Source organism: Rhinatrema bivittatum, chromosome 4 (genome assembly GCF_901001135.1).
Source record: "Rhinatrema bivittatum chromosome 4, aRhiBiv1.1, whole genome shotgun sequence".
NCBI lineage: Eukaryota > Metazoa > Chordata > Amphibia > Gymnophiona > Rhinatrematidae > Rhinatrema > Rhinatrema bivittatum.
In genome coordinates this window covers 369,627,119-369,644,986 of record NC_042618.1, presented here as the reverse complement: position 1 = coordinate 369,644,986, position 17,868 = coordinate 369,627,119, and the positions used below count along the sequence as shown (strand labels likewise).

Here is a 17,868-nt window from a genome sequence, read left to right as displayed (position 1 = left end):
GTACGCCGGCCGAATGCTGGCGCGCGATCCTCCGGCACAGCTGCTGTGCCAGAGGCCTCTGTCCCGCACCCGCCCCGCCCCTTTCACAAAGCTCCAGGACATACGCGCATCCTGGGGCTTGCACACGTCGCCGGACCTATGCAAAATAGGCTTGGCGCACGTAACCCCCCTACACACATAAATCCAGTTCGATTTACGTGCGTAGGGCTTTTAAAATCTGCCCCTTATATAATTGCCACTGCTATTACTGGGATCAGTAGCATGGGATCTATTTAGTGTCTGACCAATCCACATAATTTTAGCCTGGATTGGCCACTGTTGGAAACAGGATGTTGGGCTTGATGGACCCTTGGTCTGACCCAGTCTGGCAATTTCTTATATTGTTCTTAAATAATTCCCCCCTCCCTCGGTCAGGGAATTTTGAACTCTCAGAGAGGATTAACATCAGGAAAGGACTTAAACCTTATCTGAGGCATTGTCATTGGTTTCCGGCAAAGGGACACTAGGGGGCAGATTTTAAAAGCCCTACGCGCGCCGAGTCTATTTTGCATAGATCCGGCGACGCACACAAGCCCCAGGATGAGCGTATGTCCCAGGGCTTGAAAAAATTGGCGGGATGGGAGCAGTCCGGTGTGTGACTGGGACATGGACAGAGGCCTCCATAGGGCCTATAAGCTGGGGGATCACGTGCCGGCACTTGGCCGACACACGCAACCTATGCCTGCCAGGAGGCAGACAGAACTTGCAAAACAAAGGTATGGGGGGGTTTAGGTAGGGCTGGGAGGTGGATTAGGTAGGGGAAGGGAGGGGAAGGTGGGGGGGGGGGGCGGAAGGAAAGTTCCCTCCGAGGCCGCTCCAATTTCGGAGCGGCCTCGGAGGGAACACGAAAGCCATCGTGGCTCCCCTAGGGCTTGGCGTGCGCAAGGTGCACAAGTGTGCACCCCTTTGTGCGCGCCGACCCTGGATATTATAACATGCACACGGCTGTGCATGCATGTTATAAAATCGGGCATAGATATTAAAATCTGCCCTAGGTGATACATTATAATACCCAACTTTCTGATATAGACAGATGCTTAACCTGTAGCATGCTTCTCCTGGGTAGAGGAGCATGGAAGAGTATAAAGAAGAATCATAATAGTTTTGTCTGCACCAGCAGTTTGGCATCAGTGGAGCAATGTTCTCACTAGCAGTGCCCAAAGATTCTAAATATATTATCCTCTAATCTAAGAGTTATTGCAAACCTTCTATTATTCTACTGCTTCAAACATGCATTATGAAGGTAATTTTCAAAGAGCTTGCACTGGCTAAAGTCTGTGGGTACTTTTTATCCACAGACTTTAGCCAGAATGTTCAAAGTAGATTTAAGCACATAAATCCGCTCTGATAATTTTATGGTGTGCATGGAATCCCCTGTGCTATACATGTACACACAGTTCTATCTGCTCGAGAACAGGTGGAACTTTGTGCGTGTGGATTTACACGCATGCTTTTGAAAACCTAAAGCTTGTGTGCAAATCCTTTCCCTGCCTGTGACCCCACTTTCAAAACGTCTGCTTACTATGCGCACAGAATTATGTGAAAAATCATGCTTCACATCTACTTTTATGCACATGCACTCCAATCTGGTATTCAAACCGGATTTGGGCACAGAATCTTGGTTTTCTGTACATAAATCCTTTTGACAATGGCTGCATATCTGTATAAAATAGAGTCATAAGGAGGATATTTTTCACAGGCATTTCTAAAACTGATAGGCAGGGAAACTTGCCTACATATGTCCTGTATGTGCCTAAGTTTACCCAGGCTCAGTAGAGGTGGTCCTGGAATCTTAAGTGCCTTTTCAAAAGTATATACATGCAGTTCCCTGAAAACTTTCTGTGCATGTAATATCAGGAATAAGAGTGAGCGGCTAATTTTATTGCTTAATTTTCAAAGCAAACTTGGTGTAACTTATGGGCAGAGACAATCGTTTCCAGTTTTTATTTTATTTTTCCTGGGAATTTCATGTTATAACAAAAAATCAGTGCAAAAATTACTTTTCCATTGATTTTCCTCCTGTTTGTTATAACAAAGTCATTTTTTCCAATGATTTCTTTTTGTTATAACATTGAAATTCTCAGGAAAAATAAAATAAAAACTGAAAACAGGTCTCTTTTATAGACATATTTGATGTAAAATGTATGCTGCGTCACAAAATAACCTCCATAGTATATATTAGGCATGTGCATTAATTTTAAACGAACTAGACAATTTCAACGAAGAAAACAGGCAATGGGAATGCTCCCCAATTAACACTTTTTAACTTATTGGTAACATTTTTGTTAGTGCGCACTAACGTTGTAAATTAGGCACGAAGGGGGGTCATTCATCATTCATCAAAATGTGAAATGCATATGAAAATTTATTCAAGTGGGAGGAGTAAATGGAAACGAGGGCTGTTTAATGTTGCATGCAATAACATCTCCACATGAAAAGAGTAGGACTTAGATTGTGCACGAAAAGTATTGGGACTCTACCAGATGAAAACTACATAAACCCAGTGCTTTTCCCCTTAACAAATATTTTAGACGCTGCACAGCTCATAATATTCAAGAGTGACCATCATACTAGGCTTCCTCGTCGGGGCTTTCGCCTATTCAACTCGGCCTTATAAATAATCATAGGTCATGGTGACGAAAATATTTTTTGAAAAAATTTTTTTTATGCACTTAAAACTCGCCAAATTTGGGGGTATGTTGAACCCACAATGATATCGTACTTTATATCAATCCCAAAGTAAACATTAACTTATCTTCAAGCGCTTCAATATGTGACTGTCAGTCTTCAGCCATTACAAAAATCGCAGTGCTGGTGACCCGACACGGGACCGTGTTTCGGACTGCTTACTCCATCTGTCAGTCCTTCTTCAAGGGTGGTAATTTAGGTTGTCGAACGTTTTCAAAATGGCACTTCAGCGTTTTTTTTGACATTTTTTTTGACATTTTTTTTTTTTTGACATTTTTTTTTTGACATTTTTTTGACATTTAGCATGCAATAACATAACACATGCTATCATGGGATTTTCTAAGCATTTTTGCCTTAGACCCAGAATGGGGGAAAAGCTTTTGTAAATTAGGCTCTAAGGGGGTCATTCATCAAAGGGGGTCATTCATCTAAGGGGGTCATTCATCAAACTCACTTTGCGGTAAAATAGCGATGCGGTACCGGGAAAATTATCCTAACCACACTCCTTTTTTTATTGCGGGCGCTATTCTTGCTATATTTATCACAAAATGATGAATCTAGGCCTAAGTTTGGACCTCTGGTAACAAAGGTTTAAATGACTTGCTCAAGGTCAAAAGGAGCATGAGTGGAAGAAATGGGACTTGAACCCTGGTTGTTAGCTTTCTGCTCTAAATACCGGTAGTTTAGTTTATTAAACTTGATATGCCACCTTTACTCCAGTTGGTTTATCAAGAATTATTAAATCAGACAGACAGGGCTATAGAAGAAACAAACAATGTCATAAATTATGAGAGACACAGTTAGTGGGGGCTAACAACCAGTTAGTGCGCCCTAAGCCCCATAGGGCGCACTAACTCCAAAATTAGAAAACTGGTTAGTGCGCACTAATGTGACTAAACTCTGCTAGCGTGCACTAACACCGAAAAGAGAGAAACATGAAACAAAAAAAACCTGTCCCAGGGGAAAAACAAAATTTCCCGCGGGGGCCCAAAAATGAATCCCGAACCGGAAAAAAAATGACGCACTTCCCTAGACTTTACATATGTAATATCAATATCTCAAATAATGATTCAGTAAGCTTATCCATCAAAACAATGGTCTATGAGAATTTGGCATATAGTTAAGTAAATACTTTTTGGGAAAATCTAGAAAATTAGTAAGATTCAAGAAACAGGTTGAAGGAGATACCTTTTTTTTTACTAATATTCAAAACTTGATAGTATTACCATGTGGCAAGTTTATGCAATACAGTATTTGCAAGCATGTACTCACTAGTCATGTATATATTTGACAAAATACACAATGTGACAGAGAAAAGTTCTTTGCAAAAATACTTAAGGGTCTTGCCTTATAATATGATCCTCCACAGGCATCACTTTCATCAGTTACACAAAAATCACCTTCCTTGGCTGCAATTATACCAGCAAAGCAGCTGTTTTCTTTTAAATAGGAGACACAGCACTGTTTCTGAGCAATTCTGTAATAAAAGGCGAGAATAAAAACATGATGCCAGGCTATTGTTACAGTACCAGATGTAAGACTTAGCAAAACAATACAGATGTTCACAAATTTTTCATAGATTGCTCTTGGTTTTATTTTGTAAAGAGCACATACATCTCATCAGTCATTTCAGGTGGTCTCACATCACCCTGAGACTTAAAAGAAGGCCTATGAAAAAATGTTTGAAACATAGCTAAGTGGTTAACAATTATAGATCTGAATTTTGATAGTGACTATTCAAGAGACCAAGCTAATGGTCAATTTTCTGTCATGCAGAAATTTCAATTGAAAGTTCAAAAAACATATCTGAGACCTACATAATTGTTATAAATCCAAAAGCAAAGTATCTGCACAGGAGAGAACTAAGATGCAGTGTTTCCAGCTAATGACTTTGCTTAATAACTTGGGTTTCTTTAATGTTAAAACAAATTAATGTTAATAAATCAACTTGCTGACTGGGACAAAGAATCAGATTAAGTCTAATGCCATTTTTTTCAGCTAGGTCCCAGAGGCAAAGGGAGATAAGAAAGCATATTCAAGGTCACACAGAGAGCCAGTTTTAGAGGTGAGACTTGAATGCATACCACAGGATTTCTCAGATTTACAATCTAGTGGTAACCAGCAGACCACTCCTCTACCTGCAGAAAAAAGCACACAAAAAATGCTAGCATAGAAGACAACTAGATGACATTGGTTTGGGTATGTCCATGGCTGACTGTAGCAGATTTCAGAGAACCTTTTGGATTAAGTGTGAAGCATCTCTAAGGAAAAGCTAGATTATATCAAAGGCTCAAAAAACAGATATAGTATTTTATTCAATAATAAAGAAATGTCCATAGGCATACAATGGAAAAGTCCTTTCTGAATAAGGCCCACATGATCTAAAATGGAACCTTCCTAATTATACAAAAGCCTGTTGTAAATAGAAGGACTTGGCTATTCGTAGAAATTGCACACTTGGCTTGTTGGACCATTGGTCTGACCCAGGATGGCAAATCTTATATTCTTATCAGAGAAGAAGGATTCATTGATTCTGGATGTGGTAAAAGAGAGGATATAGTGTTTGGGAGCAAGAAAAAATGACATTTGAATGAATCATTGGGGCCAATGTCTTTCTGATCATAAAAGACAGGTGGAATGAAAGAAAATGAGACATCAAGTAAAAAAAGAAAGAAAGAGAACAGATTCTTATACTGGAGAGAGAGAGAGAGAGAGAGACAGACTAGCTATAATGCCGTCATACTAGGTAGGTATTTATATCACTATAGGAAGCCCACCTAGTAACTCGCGGTGAGGTGTAGGGGGTTAGGGGCCACTTTAACATTCAAAGTGAGATATACAAACAGAACTGTGCTCTCTTGTGAAGATTTGATGACCTTCAGAGTGAGAAACCTCACCCAAGCATGAGATTTGTGCAATGTTCTTTCAACCTAGCTTGATGTTACCCAGATAGAGAGTCCACTGTAAGACAGGCACTATTAATTCGGGATGAGGTGGAGTGGGTTCTGGGGGGCAATTTTGCATGCACAGTCATACGTACAAACAGCACAGTTACCATCAGTGAAGATGTAATGAGATTTGGAGCTATGAATGGTGAAAGAAGAGTAGATTTATACCATGTTCTCTCTACCTTGCTTGATTGTAGCTAGGTAGGTAGTGCATCAAGATAAGTTTGTACGTATGACTGTGCATGTAAAATTGCCCCCCGCCCCCCAACAACCTCACCCCGAGTTACTAGTGCCCCCTCTTACAGTGGTATAAATAGTTAACAATTTAGTGAGTCTCTCTCTCTTTTTCTCTCTCTAGCTAGGCCTAGCAGCAGCAGCCCAAAATGTAATAAAAGCCTATTGCGGGTGCGATGCGGTACCGGAAAAAATTACCATAACTACACTCCTTTTTTTTTCGCGGACGCTATTCTTGCTATATTTAGCACAAAATGATGAATCTAGGCCTAAGTTTGGTTTAAGAGGTTTAAGTGACTTGCCCAAGATCAAAAGGAGCATGAGTGGGAGAAATGGGACTTGAACCCTGGTTGTTAGCTTTCTGCTCTAAGTAGTTTAGTTTATTAAACTTGATATACCACCTTTACTCCAATTGGATTATCAAGGATTATTAAACCAGTCAGTCAGGGCTATAGAAGAAACAAACAATGTCATCAATTATGGGGGGAACACAGTAATCAAGTCTTTATTGCAGCTCAAAACCTAACTGGAAGAAAACTGTTTCTTTTATCTTCTCGTATTTTCAATGAACTATGTAACAAAAAATGTGGTTTATTTCTAATTTCAATAAACCATGGCTGATTATTTTTGACCCATAAAGTTCTCATTCCTTTACAGCCGTCGGGAAGACTTTTGAAAGCTCCACTAAAAATATTGAATGCCTTGTCTAATTAGACTCATTTGTTTAAGGCCAACAGAGCAAAATGGATTAAAGTATATTTTTTATTGCTTTAAAAAAAAACCAAAAAAACTTGAAGAATCTTGGCCAGTTGTAGAAAGATTGATGACTCCAAGGATCAAGCTGAACATTCTTTTCAAATGTTAAGTTGTGCCTGGGAAAAAGGTTCCCTGATATAAAATTTGTATTTATTTATTTAACACTTTTTTATACCGACCTTCATAGTAAAACCATATCGGATCGGTTTACAAAGAACAAGGGGATAACTAAGACAAATAACTGAGGATAATAACAATAGAGGAGAATAAGGCAAAGTTACAATTAACAAGGAGTAAAAAACTTGGAAGCTTAACGCTGGAAGAAAGAACAGATAAGAAAGAAGACATGTAGGAAGAGATTGCTACATGGTACAATAGTGCAATACAGATTATTGTATACAGTACAGTATCAATGAGGGTTAAAGCTAAAGATGATTAAAACTGGAGGTGCCAAGGTCTGCCGATTTTTGAAGGTGCCAAGGTCTTAAAATGCAGAAGCATTATAAGAAGTCTAAAAGTGCAATTTTGCTTCTTTCCTTGTCTAAAACCTAAGAGGTTAACAAAGTTCTTGGTAGAAAGCTTTACGATACATTTCTTCCAATGTCTAAAACTTCTCTTCGTAACAGTTTTTTTCCTTAGATTCTTCACAGTCTCCTGGAATGCTGAAATATTCATGCTGTAATTCATGTTCTATTGTGCTCTATTTGATATTGGTTGCATTCATCTGTTTTATGATTTTCCTTTTATTGTATTTTATTTTTCAATTGAATGACTAGTGCTTTAGATATGAAAATAAAATGTCTTTGCTGTATCTTAGCCCTTTGTCCAGTTCATCTCATTGTTGTAAAACTCCACTGTTTTCTTCATGCTAAATATTTCTGTACATTTCCTTTAAGGATGAGTGACCCAGGTCAAAGGCCAATTTAGATTCAACCCCACTCTGAATTTTGTCTTGTTTTCTTTGTTCTGAGCTCATCCCATGCCAGCATACATCAAACACTAAATTTTCTGGACCAGGGCAGATTCATGTTTGCCAACTTGGCTAAAGTACTTTTAAGCAAATCAAATTGACTTATTAATGTGAGTCATCTTGGATCTCCGGTGCAGACTAGCTCAAATGTACCATTTGAGCAAGAGAGAAGGAGGTAGGGGTAGGGAGGAAAACATGATGGATCTTTTAAGAATTTGCTCTATCTAATGTACAACTTTTTGCCCCAACCTTATAGCAGTCATAAGTCAAATGAATATCCACATCATGAATCCCCCTTCTGCAGTCTTATGAGATAGGATAAACATAAGAAATAAAGACATTCAGAACTAACTTGGGATTGACTTATATATGGCCAAGATGGGAAAGGTCAGTTGGGATTTAACCCAAATGACATTTGAACAGAAACAAATTTAACTTGGATAATCCAAACCCTAGTTCGGCGATGGTTCATTTTAAGCACAAATGTATATGTGAGCAGTATCTTCCAGCTTACTAGTTTATTTAAATAATTGTTTCTAGTTTACATACCTGCAAAATACACAGTCTGCTTCATTGACAGGCATGTCCATACACTCTCCATTGTCTATTGCCCACTGTTGACCAGCTGCACAGAAAGTTTCAATTGCATCTTTTGTAGACACTGAAAAGAAAACATAGAGTCTCTGTATTTGGTTTCTAAAAGTCTGATGAAACACATATTTTAATAACTTTGCAGGTAAATGCACAAGCTTAAAATTAGGTGCACATGTACATGCACCTAGGCTATTTTATAACATGCTCACATATGTGCATGCAGGTTATAAAATTGCCTCGTCTCTGGGTGCGTAGCGATGCACATGTGTATATGTATGCCCGCGCACCTGTTTGAAAATTATCATTCCTACTGGTGAGTAGTACAGTACATCAGTAAAGCATTTTGTGACATCAAAAACCCCAGAAGCCATTTTTAGTTCCATCATGCCACTGTGAGCAAAGGGGAGAGGAGGGAATGGCAGGGGTAGAGAATTGGCAGAGTAAGCACAGTCTGTCAGAAGAACAAACAGTACTAGTAGCAGTAAGAAAAAAAAAGAGATTCCTGCCTCTAAACTTAAAAGAAATATTTTTAGCTGCAGAACGTCAGCAGTAAAAGCCAGCTCAAGCATAAAAAATTAGAATTGAGAGAGCATGTGCTACCCTTACCTGTTCCTCTCTGTTTTGCTTTAGAGTAGGGGCAAAAGGCAGAAGACCCATGTGAAGCTGGCATTAACAGGGCAGGAGTAAGGACAGGAGCAGTAGAAGTGCAACACATAAACCAACAGCATTCTCATGCATGATTATTGCTTTTGTTGAAAGCGAGGCAGTATTTTCAAAAACTGATTGTGAGGAAGAATTGTGTCTTGGAATCCCTGAATCAAAGGATATTGAAGCGCTTATACCCAAAGAGAATTTGGCAACTCTAGATAGTACTATCTTATCCTCCAGTGAGGTGGGAGAGGTACATGAACAGATGGTGTTGAGAGCAAACCCTCTGGAAGAGTAGGCAGTGCAATTAGACCACATAAATAATGCCCCTGGCCTTTTTCCTCATGGTCCACCTTCAATTGCAACTCCAATTTGTAGTACGGAGGCATTTTAAAATGAGTGAAGAACCACGTTTTGCTAAGTGTATTCAGTTGAGATAAGATATTGAGGCATCTGCCAAATGCTGGTATACCCAAGGCATGTCTTGCCTCACAAATCTGCTTCACTTTTTTGAAGGAGTTAATAAACATGTGGATAAAGGTCAGCCGGTAGATGTGGTATATTTGGATTTTCAGAAGGTGTTTGACAAAGTTCCTCATGAGAGGCTTCTAGGAAATGTAAAGAGGCATGGGATAGGTGGTAATGTCCTTTCATGGATTACAAACTGGCTAAAAGACAGGAAACCTAAAGCAGGATTAAATGGACAATTTTCTCTGTGGAAGGGAGTGGGCAGTGGAGTGCCTCAGGGATCTGTATTGGGACCCTTACTTTTCAATATATTTATAAATGATCTGGAAAGAAATACGACGAGTGAGGTAATCAAATTTGCAGATGATACAAAATTGTTCAGAGTAGTTAAATCACAAGCAGATTGTGATAAATTGCAGGAAGACCTTGTGAGACTGGAAAATTGGGCATCGAAATGGCAGATGAAATTTAATGTGGATACGTGCAAGGTGATGCATATAGGGAAAAATAACCCATGCTATAGTTACACAATGTTGGGTTCCATATTAGGAGCTACCACCCAAGAAAGAGATCTGGGCATCATAGTGGATAACACATTGAAATCATCGGTTCAGTGTGTTGCGGCAGTCAAGAAAGCAAACTGAATATTGGGAATTATTAGAAAGGGAATAGTGAATAAAACGGAAAATGTCATAATGCCTCTGTATTGCTCCATGGTGAGACCGCATCTTGAATACTGTGTATAATTCTGGTCGCCGCATCTCAAAAAAGATATAGTTGCGATGGAGAAGGTACAGAGAAGGGAGACCAAAATGATAAAGGGAATGAAACAGCTCCCCTATGAGGAAAGACTAAAGAGGTTAGGACTTTTCAGCTTGGAGAAGAGACGGCTGAGGGGGGATATGATAGAGGTGTTTAAAATCATGAGAGGTTTATAACGGGTTAATGTGAATCAGTTATTTACTCTTTCAGATAATAGAAAGACTAGGGGGCACGCCATGAAGTTAGCATGTGGCACATTTAAAACTAATCGGAGAAAGTTCTTTTTCACTCAACGCACAATTAAACTCTGGAATTTGTTGCCAGAGGATGTGGTTAGTGCAGTTAGTGTAGCTGTGTTTAAAAAAGAATTGGATATATTCTTGGAGGAGAAGTCCATTACCTGCTATAAATTAAGTTGACTTAGAAAATAGCCACTGCTATTACTAGCATCAGTAGCATGGAAAAGACTTAGTGTTTGGGTACTTGCCAGGTTCTTATGGCCTGGATTGGACACTGTTGGAAACAGGTTGCTGGGCTTGATGGGCCCTTGGTCTGACCCAGTATGGTATGTTCTTAGTTCTTATGTTCTTATGTACAGTATCATCTACAGAAACACCACCCATTAGCATTGGCATTAGGGAGAGTGGCAGTACTAGCCTGGGGAAAGCCTCTCTGCCACTCAAAGCAGATGCAATAGTAAAAGATTTGAAAAAGGAAATACGTTTTCCAAGCTGATACCACAGCCTGTTACGCGTCCCGGCTGTGCTCGGCCCACGCCCTGGCCTACTCACCCCAGGAATCTAACTGTCAGCTCCGGTTCACCTTCGCTTGTGGCGGGGGGCAACCATCTCCATCCTCAAGCGCCTGCAGCCACCTCTGCCGTTTCTGACTCCTACGCGGTTCCTCTTTGCGGCCGGCGGGTCTCTCCACGTGGGCAGCGGAATGACACCACTGCCCTGCTTCCTCCAGGCCCTGGCTTAGACGCATGCACGCATGATTCGCGCACTCTTAAAGGGGCCGCAGAAGGAAAGTAACCTGCGGCCCCGATGATGACATCACTTGGCCTCTGTATAAAAGGCAGGGCCCAGCCACTTGTTCCCTGCCTTGGCAACAGGTCTCCACGATTGCTTGTGTGCTCGACACTCATTCCTGGTTCCTGTTCCTGTCATCGTTCCTTTCTCCTGTTCCTGTCATTGTTCCTGGTTCCTGTTCCTGTTTGTTCCTTCACCTGCTCCTCATTCGCTTGGACTGATTCTCTGGTATTGACCCCTGCTTCATCTGGACTACGCTTGATCTGATCTCCTGGCTCTGACCTCAGCTCTGCTTCCGGTACTGTGCCTTTCTGCTGCCTGCCCTGACTCCAGCTTGCCTTGGACTCTCAGGCTTCAGTCTAACTTTACCTGGACGCTCCCCTGCTCTCCCTGTTGGCGTCTGGGCCTTCGGAACCCTGCCTCATCCGGACCTTCCTCTGCCCTCCAATACTTCTGCTGGTTCCTATCGTACCCTTGTCTACATCAACAGGGAGTCATCACAAGGAGGCCCGCCTAAGTCTAGCCAGCCCCAACACCCAAGGACTCAACCTAAGGGGAATGTGGGCTGGTAATGGCGAAGCTCCAGTTGGCCTCCATCTCCTAGCCTGCTCTGCCACCCAACAGTGGGGACCCGTAGGGTTTGCCCTACGGGAAGCGTCAACCCCATCTTGGGTCAAGGGTCCACCATCAGCAGTCAGGTAGCAGGTCAGCAGCCTCCAGCCACCATTGAACAGGTAAGATGATTCACTGGGCCAGAGCAAGAGACAGGCAGCATCAAAAGTAATGGCAAAGTACACTGCGGAAATTATTGCCCTGTGTTACGATGTTGCTCACGGACCCCATCCCACGAGCAGCCTCTCACCTGCTTGACACCGTCCCGGCCCAATGCCGCTGCAGGCCTCTTCCTTCCTCGCAGCTGAGGAGCTGCCACCGACGCCGCCAGTCCCCTGTTGATGTGGCCTATGCCACCCGGACCGCCGCTGCTGCTGCTTCGCAGCCCAATGCCACTGTACGCAGTTGGAGGGGGACACTTCTGTCTCTTCGCTGCAGGAGCCACTGCTGGGATCGGCCCTGTACGGCATGGAAGACGCCACCAACCCTGTCTCCCTGTGTGGCAGGGGAGCTGCCGCCAATTCTCTTCTTCTCACAGCAGGGACGCCGCCAACGCCAACTTCCTTCTTCTCTCCTTGGTCCCTGCATAGGCACGTGCACCTCTTCTTGATATATATATATATATATATTTATTTGTTTATTTAACATGTTTTGTATGCTGTCATTCGGTTTCGCCATCAGAATGGTTTACAGTAGTCACATTAGTTAAAGAAAACGTTGAATCATATTAAATAAACAATATTACATCATATTAGTTAAACAGAAGTTATATCATGGTGACTATATTGCGTATATTAGTTTAAATAGTTATGTAACCACATTTGTATGTGGCATTGTGCATTGTCTTATATGTTATTAAGTTGTCTTACATGTTTTTATGTTTCTCTGAGGATGTGGATTTTTTCTTGGTGGTTGGTTGTGTAGGATACTGGTTGTGTTGATGGATGAGATCATTTGCATAGGCTCTGGTGAATAGCCAGGTTTTCAAATCTTTTTTAAAGGTTTTGATATTTGGTTGCATTCTTATTTTGATTGGTAATGAGTTCCATAGGGCGGGCCTGGCGATGGATGTAGCTCTCTCTTGAGTTGTGTTCAGATGAGTGGATCTTACATGAGGGATTTTGAGGAGGCCTTTGTTCGTTGATCAAAGGTTCCTTTTTGGAGCGTGGGGTACGATGTATTTGCTCAGCCAGTAGTTTTGCCTCTTGTGATTATTTTATGAAGGATTGATAGAACTTTGTATTCTATTCTGTATTTTATTGGGAGCCAGTGTAGAGAGATGAGGGTAGGTGTGATATGCTCGTGATTCTTTGTTCCTGTAAGAATTCTGGAGGCTGTGTTCTGTAGTATTTGGAGCAGATGGATGGTAGAGGTTGGCCGAGGAGTAAGGCATTGTAGTAGTCTAGATTGGAAAATATGAGTAGTTGTAGGACTGTTCTGAAATCCTCCTGTGCAAAGAAAGGTTTAAGAAGTCTGAGTGTGAGTAATTTGTGGTATCCTTCTTTGATTTTGTTTGTTATGTGGGTTTTGTATGATAGTTCTTTGTCTATGGTTATTCCTAGGTTTCGAGCATGGTTGACAGGAGAGATAAGTATTTTAGGATCTTTCGTTTTGAGTGGCTGCATGGGAGATTCACTGACTTTTTTGTCTAGGATTATTAATTTGGTTTTCTCAATGTTTATTATGAGTTTTATGGTGGATAGGCACTGTTTGATTTCAGCGAGATAGCTGGTTATACTCTTATTTTATTTATTTATTTATTTTAAAACTTTTCTATACCGTTGCTAAGTTAAGTACCATCGCAACGGTTTACATGTAGGCACATATTTAATGAGGGTAAAAGCGTACTATAGTACATTCTAACAGGTGCCGTTAAAGGTTCGGTTACAATATATCATTAGACATAGACATTTCGCGAAGTAGTTCATGACCAGTTGTACCAAGGTACTTACACGGGTGGTTTTATCACACATAGTATTATAGTTATGTTTGTTGTGGTGTAGAGTTCATAGATTAATCTATTGTAAAGTTCTATTTACTGTGTGTCTGTGCCTTTCTGTTTTTTCCTGAATAATTTCTCTCTATTCTTTTGTCTCTTTGTAAAATGCTTGTTTAAAAGCCATGTTTTTAAACTTTTCTTGAATGTCTTTAGATCACTTTGTAGTCTGATCTCTGGAGGCATTGTGTTCCAGATTATGGGTCCTGCTAGCGATAGGGCTCTCTCTCTCACTTGGGTCAGTCTTGCTGTTTTAACTGATGGAATGGTTAGGAGTGCTTTATTTGCTGATCGGAGATTCCTGTGTGGCGTGTGTACCCGTAATGCTGTGTTTAGCCAATCTGATTTCTCATCATAAATTAGTTTGTGAATGATACATAGGGTTTTGTATTTAATTCTGTGTTCAATTGGTAGCCAATGTAACTCTGCTAGGGTTTCAGTTATATGGTCCCGCCTTCTTTTTCCGGTTTCTTCTATTGTAAGTTTCTTCTATTGTATTCTTTTATAATTTTTGATTTTTGATTTTCATTAATTATAACAGCAAAAGTATCTATTGTATTCTGTATTGGGACCAGAATTTGGATGTCATCAGCATATAGGAAATGGGTTAGGCCTAGGCGATCCAGTTTAATTTAAAAGGCCAGTGGCGGGAAGAGCCCGCAGCCCCACTGGATGACCTTATCAGTCTGCTCTTCATCCAGCCCTATAAAAGGGCTCAGCTTTCACTCCTCGGGGCCTTTGAATTGGGATTCACAGTTGCCTGTGGTCTTCTTCCAGTCAAGGTCCTCCATGGTCTTCTCTTGTCTAGATGGCTCTTCGTTTGATGTTTTAGATGTTCCTGGTCTTCTTCGTCTGATGTTCCTGGTCCTGTTCTTCATTGGAGTTCCTTCATTGTTTCTTCAGTGTCCTGATGTTCCATGTCCAGAAGTTCCAATGTTCCATGTCCAGAAGTTCCTGATGTTCTGTGTTCCAGTCCTGGTCCTGATGTCCTCATCTCCAGCTCTTCGTCCTGCTTCCAGATTCTCTGCTTGTCCACCTTTCCTGGCGTGCCACCATCGTGATCCGTGTCCAGCCTATGGGAGGCTGTGTAGGGTGCTTCATGGCACAAGGCCTGTCTTTATGTCTGCAGCTCAAATCTCTGGAAGCCCCTTGTTTTTAATTCTGAGGTCTGTTCCTGAATCCGAGTTCTGGTCTTGAATACTGAGTCTTGAATCCTGTTCCCAGTCTTTGGAGTACTTTATGCCTGCTTCTGTCCATGCCCAAGACTCAAGTCAGAACCTGCTCTGCTTCAGCGTGGTCCGCGACCATCCATGGGCGGCTGTGTAGGGCACGCTGTGTTGCAGTACTCACCCTGAACTAGTGCCTGAACCCTGAATCCTTGCCTGAATCTTGCAAGTGTCCTGGATCCTTGTCAGAGTCTTCCAAGTTCCATGAAATCTAGTCCAAGCCTTCCAAGTATCCTGAAATCTCGTCCGAGTCTTCAAAGTATCCTGAAACCTTGTCTAAGTCTTCTAAGTTCCTCGTATCCTTGTCTGAGTCTTCCAAGTCCAGAGTTCCATGTCTCGTCTTGTTCCTGCCCTCAGCTTCTAGCCTCACGCACTTGTTCCCAAGTGGCGGGTCCGGAAGGGCTACTGAGTGGCCAGAGGGCTACTCTTGAGACCAGTATTGCGTTGCTGGGTCTCACCTGTGCATGTAGGTCCAGTGGAGGGCTGAGCCTGCCTTGTTCCAGATCCTGATGTTCCAAGTTTTGATCCTGGTCCAGCCTTGTTCCAGCTCCGGCCTGGCCTGAACATTCTCACCTCCCATGATGTGTGTCTTGGGGCTCCTCCCTGAGCCACGCCATGGCCCAAGGGCTCACAATCTCTCTGAGCAAGCAACCGCACCTCTGCACTCGCAACACCCTAAATGATCAACTCGGCAGATCGTTGACAACCTGGGTTTTAAGCATTTGCTGCAGTTCATAGGCCCCAATTACAAAGTGCCTCCAGGATTACATATAGTAGGCAGGTTATCCCCACCTTGTACAGTCAGTACTGTGGTTGCATGCAGGCACAAATGGCTAAGGCAGAAGGCAGTAGTATGCATTTCACCAGTAACATCTGGACCAGCACAAACAATACACATGCCTTCCTTGATGGCACACTGGTGGAACCTGGCCCAGGCAGGGCAGGCAGCAACTCTAGCATGGTCCAAGAATCAAGGTGCAGGTTGACTGTACTACACAACAAAGTGATGGATACCACCAATTCTTATGTGCAAAATTCTAACAGCCATAAAACGTTGCTTGAGGGCTGACATCTAGACAGGAGAGGCAAGAGATTTCATGCAGGTTTTTTGTTTCAGACAGTGGTGCAAATATGATAAGGTCAGTGGAAGATGGGGGCTATCACAAGATTTGTTGCTTTGCACACTTGCTGTACCTGGCAGAGAGGAATGCCCTGGGGCTGAGGCCCAAAGAACATGGGATTCCAGTCCTGAAGAACACAGAAAGGTAAAGAAATAGTGGTCAATTTTCATCATAGAGTGAAGGCGGGCAGTTTCTCTGTGAGAAGCAGGAAGAATTTGAGATGCCTCATAAGCGGATGGTTCAAGATGTTGGCACCTGCTGGAATTCCATCTATCTAATGCTGTAGAGGTTAGTGGAGCTGCAGACACTCCTTCATGACTTGTCTTTGGGATCAGTGTGGATTGCTCATAGAGCATCGCGATTGAGTAGTAATGAGGCAACTGAAAAAGTCCTAAACCCCTTCAAGGAAGCCATGGAGGATATGAGTTCCAGAAGAACCATCTTGGGTGGGATCATGCCCATAGTGAATATTCTGGAGGAGAAGTTAGAGCATTTCCATGAGCAAGAGGGAATGAAAGCAAAGTTGTTGCAATTTGTGGTCTCCCTGCAGCAGCAGGTGCAAAGAGACTGAAACCTGTAATTTATCTGGCTAAATTGTAGTCAGATAATAAGATATCCAGATAACATTTAGCCAGATATGTTCCCAAATATTCATTTAGCCAGATAACTTGTGAGTTATCTGGCTAAATGCCTCTAAATATGGATCTCATAATTGAGAAAACATGCATTTTCTCAATTATGGCTCATTTTTCCATGTACAATGTTTTCAAAATTCACCCCTTAAAGGTGAATTTTAAAAGCCCTGCATGCACCAAAACCAGGAGACATCTGAATATGTTGGGCCGGCATGCGGCCAGTGGATTTTAAAAGCCATCCGCATACGCGCGTACCTCCCACTGTGAGCACAAATTAAAAGTTCAAAAAATGGGCGGGGAATGAGCATGGTCTGGGCAGGGCATAGGCATTCCTGGATTTCAACTTCAATCTGCTCATAAATACTTAAGCGCATAGGTGCACGCCGGGCTCCCCTGCCACATAACTTTACTTCTGCTATGAAGGACATGTAAGTAATAAAATCAAGAAAAATAGATTGGTGGGATTTTAAAGGTTGGGGCTAACAGGGGAAATGGGAGTTTATTAAACTAGGGGATTTGGAAGTCCTATCCCTTACCTGGATGAATTGGAGACGAACTGGGAAAACTGGAAATGGCGTCAGCGTGCATGTCTACTAAAATCTCCCACTTACGTGGTAGAAGCAGCACTTGCGTGCATAGGAGAGCACCCACTTAAAATTATGCACACGCTTGTGCTCAGTCTATTTTATAACATGCGCTCATATATGCATGTATGTTATAAAATGGCCGCATCCCTGGACATGTGCACCCGTGCTCCTGTTTCAAAGTTACCATTCCTATGTCCTAATTTTTGGCACTGCCACAGAGCATCCTCTGAATATTGACCTCAAAGGTTCCTTCTAGGGTCTGTCAGTTACATTATTGCTTTTACTTAGCGCTGACTGCATTCAGCCTTCCTCTGCAGAAAGCCATTGACACAGCACACATGCTTCAAGCTTTTCAAGCTAATGGTATGAGTGTTGTATACAGAGATTTCTGAGGGGTTTATTATAATTCTTTTCAATATGCATCTGAAATAGATTTCCATTCTGCATTAGGCTTATAGTCCTCTTCCATTAAACTTGCAACACATAAAAAGCAGCATCCCAACCACTGAAAAACTAAAATAGAAAGTTCTTTTTAATAGCCATATGACATCTT

At 41.9% G+C, this 17,868-nt stretch overlaps 1 protein-coding gene across 1 annotated transcript in view; it reads right to left on the bottom strand.

Moving 5' to 3' along the window:
- FBLN2 (fibulin 2) overlaps nucleotides 1-12,220 on the bottom strand; it is a 116,135-nt gene extending 103,915 nt beyond the window's left edge. Inside the window, exons 1-3 of the mRNA XM_029597505.1 lie at nucleotides 12,001-12,220; nucleotides 8,185-8,296; nucleotides 4,075-4,204 (exon numbers count right to left, since the gene is read on the bottom strand). Of these exons, the coding sequence (XP_029453365.1) occupies nucleotides 4,075-4,204; nucleotides 8,185-8,296; nucleotides 12,001-12,220 (462 nt within the window). The remainder of the gene's footprint in view (nucleotides 1-4,074; nucleotides 4,205-8,184; nucleotides 8,297-12,000) is intronic.
- Between the last annotated feature and the right edge of the window lie 5,648 nt (nucleotides 12,221-17,868).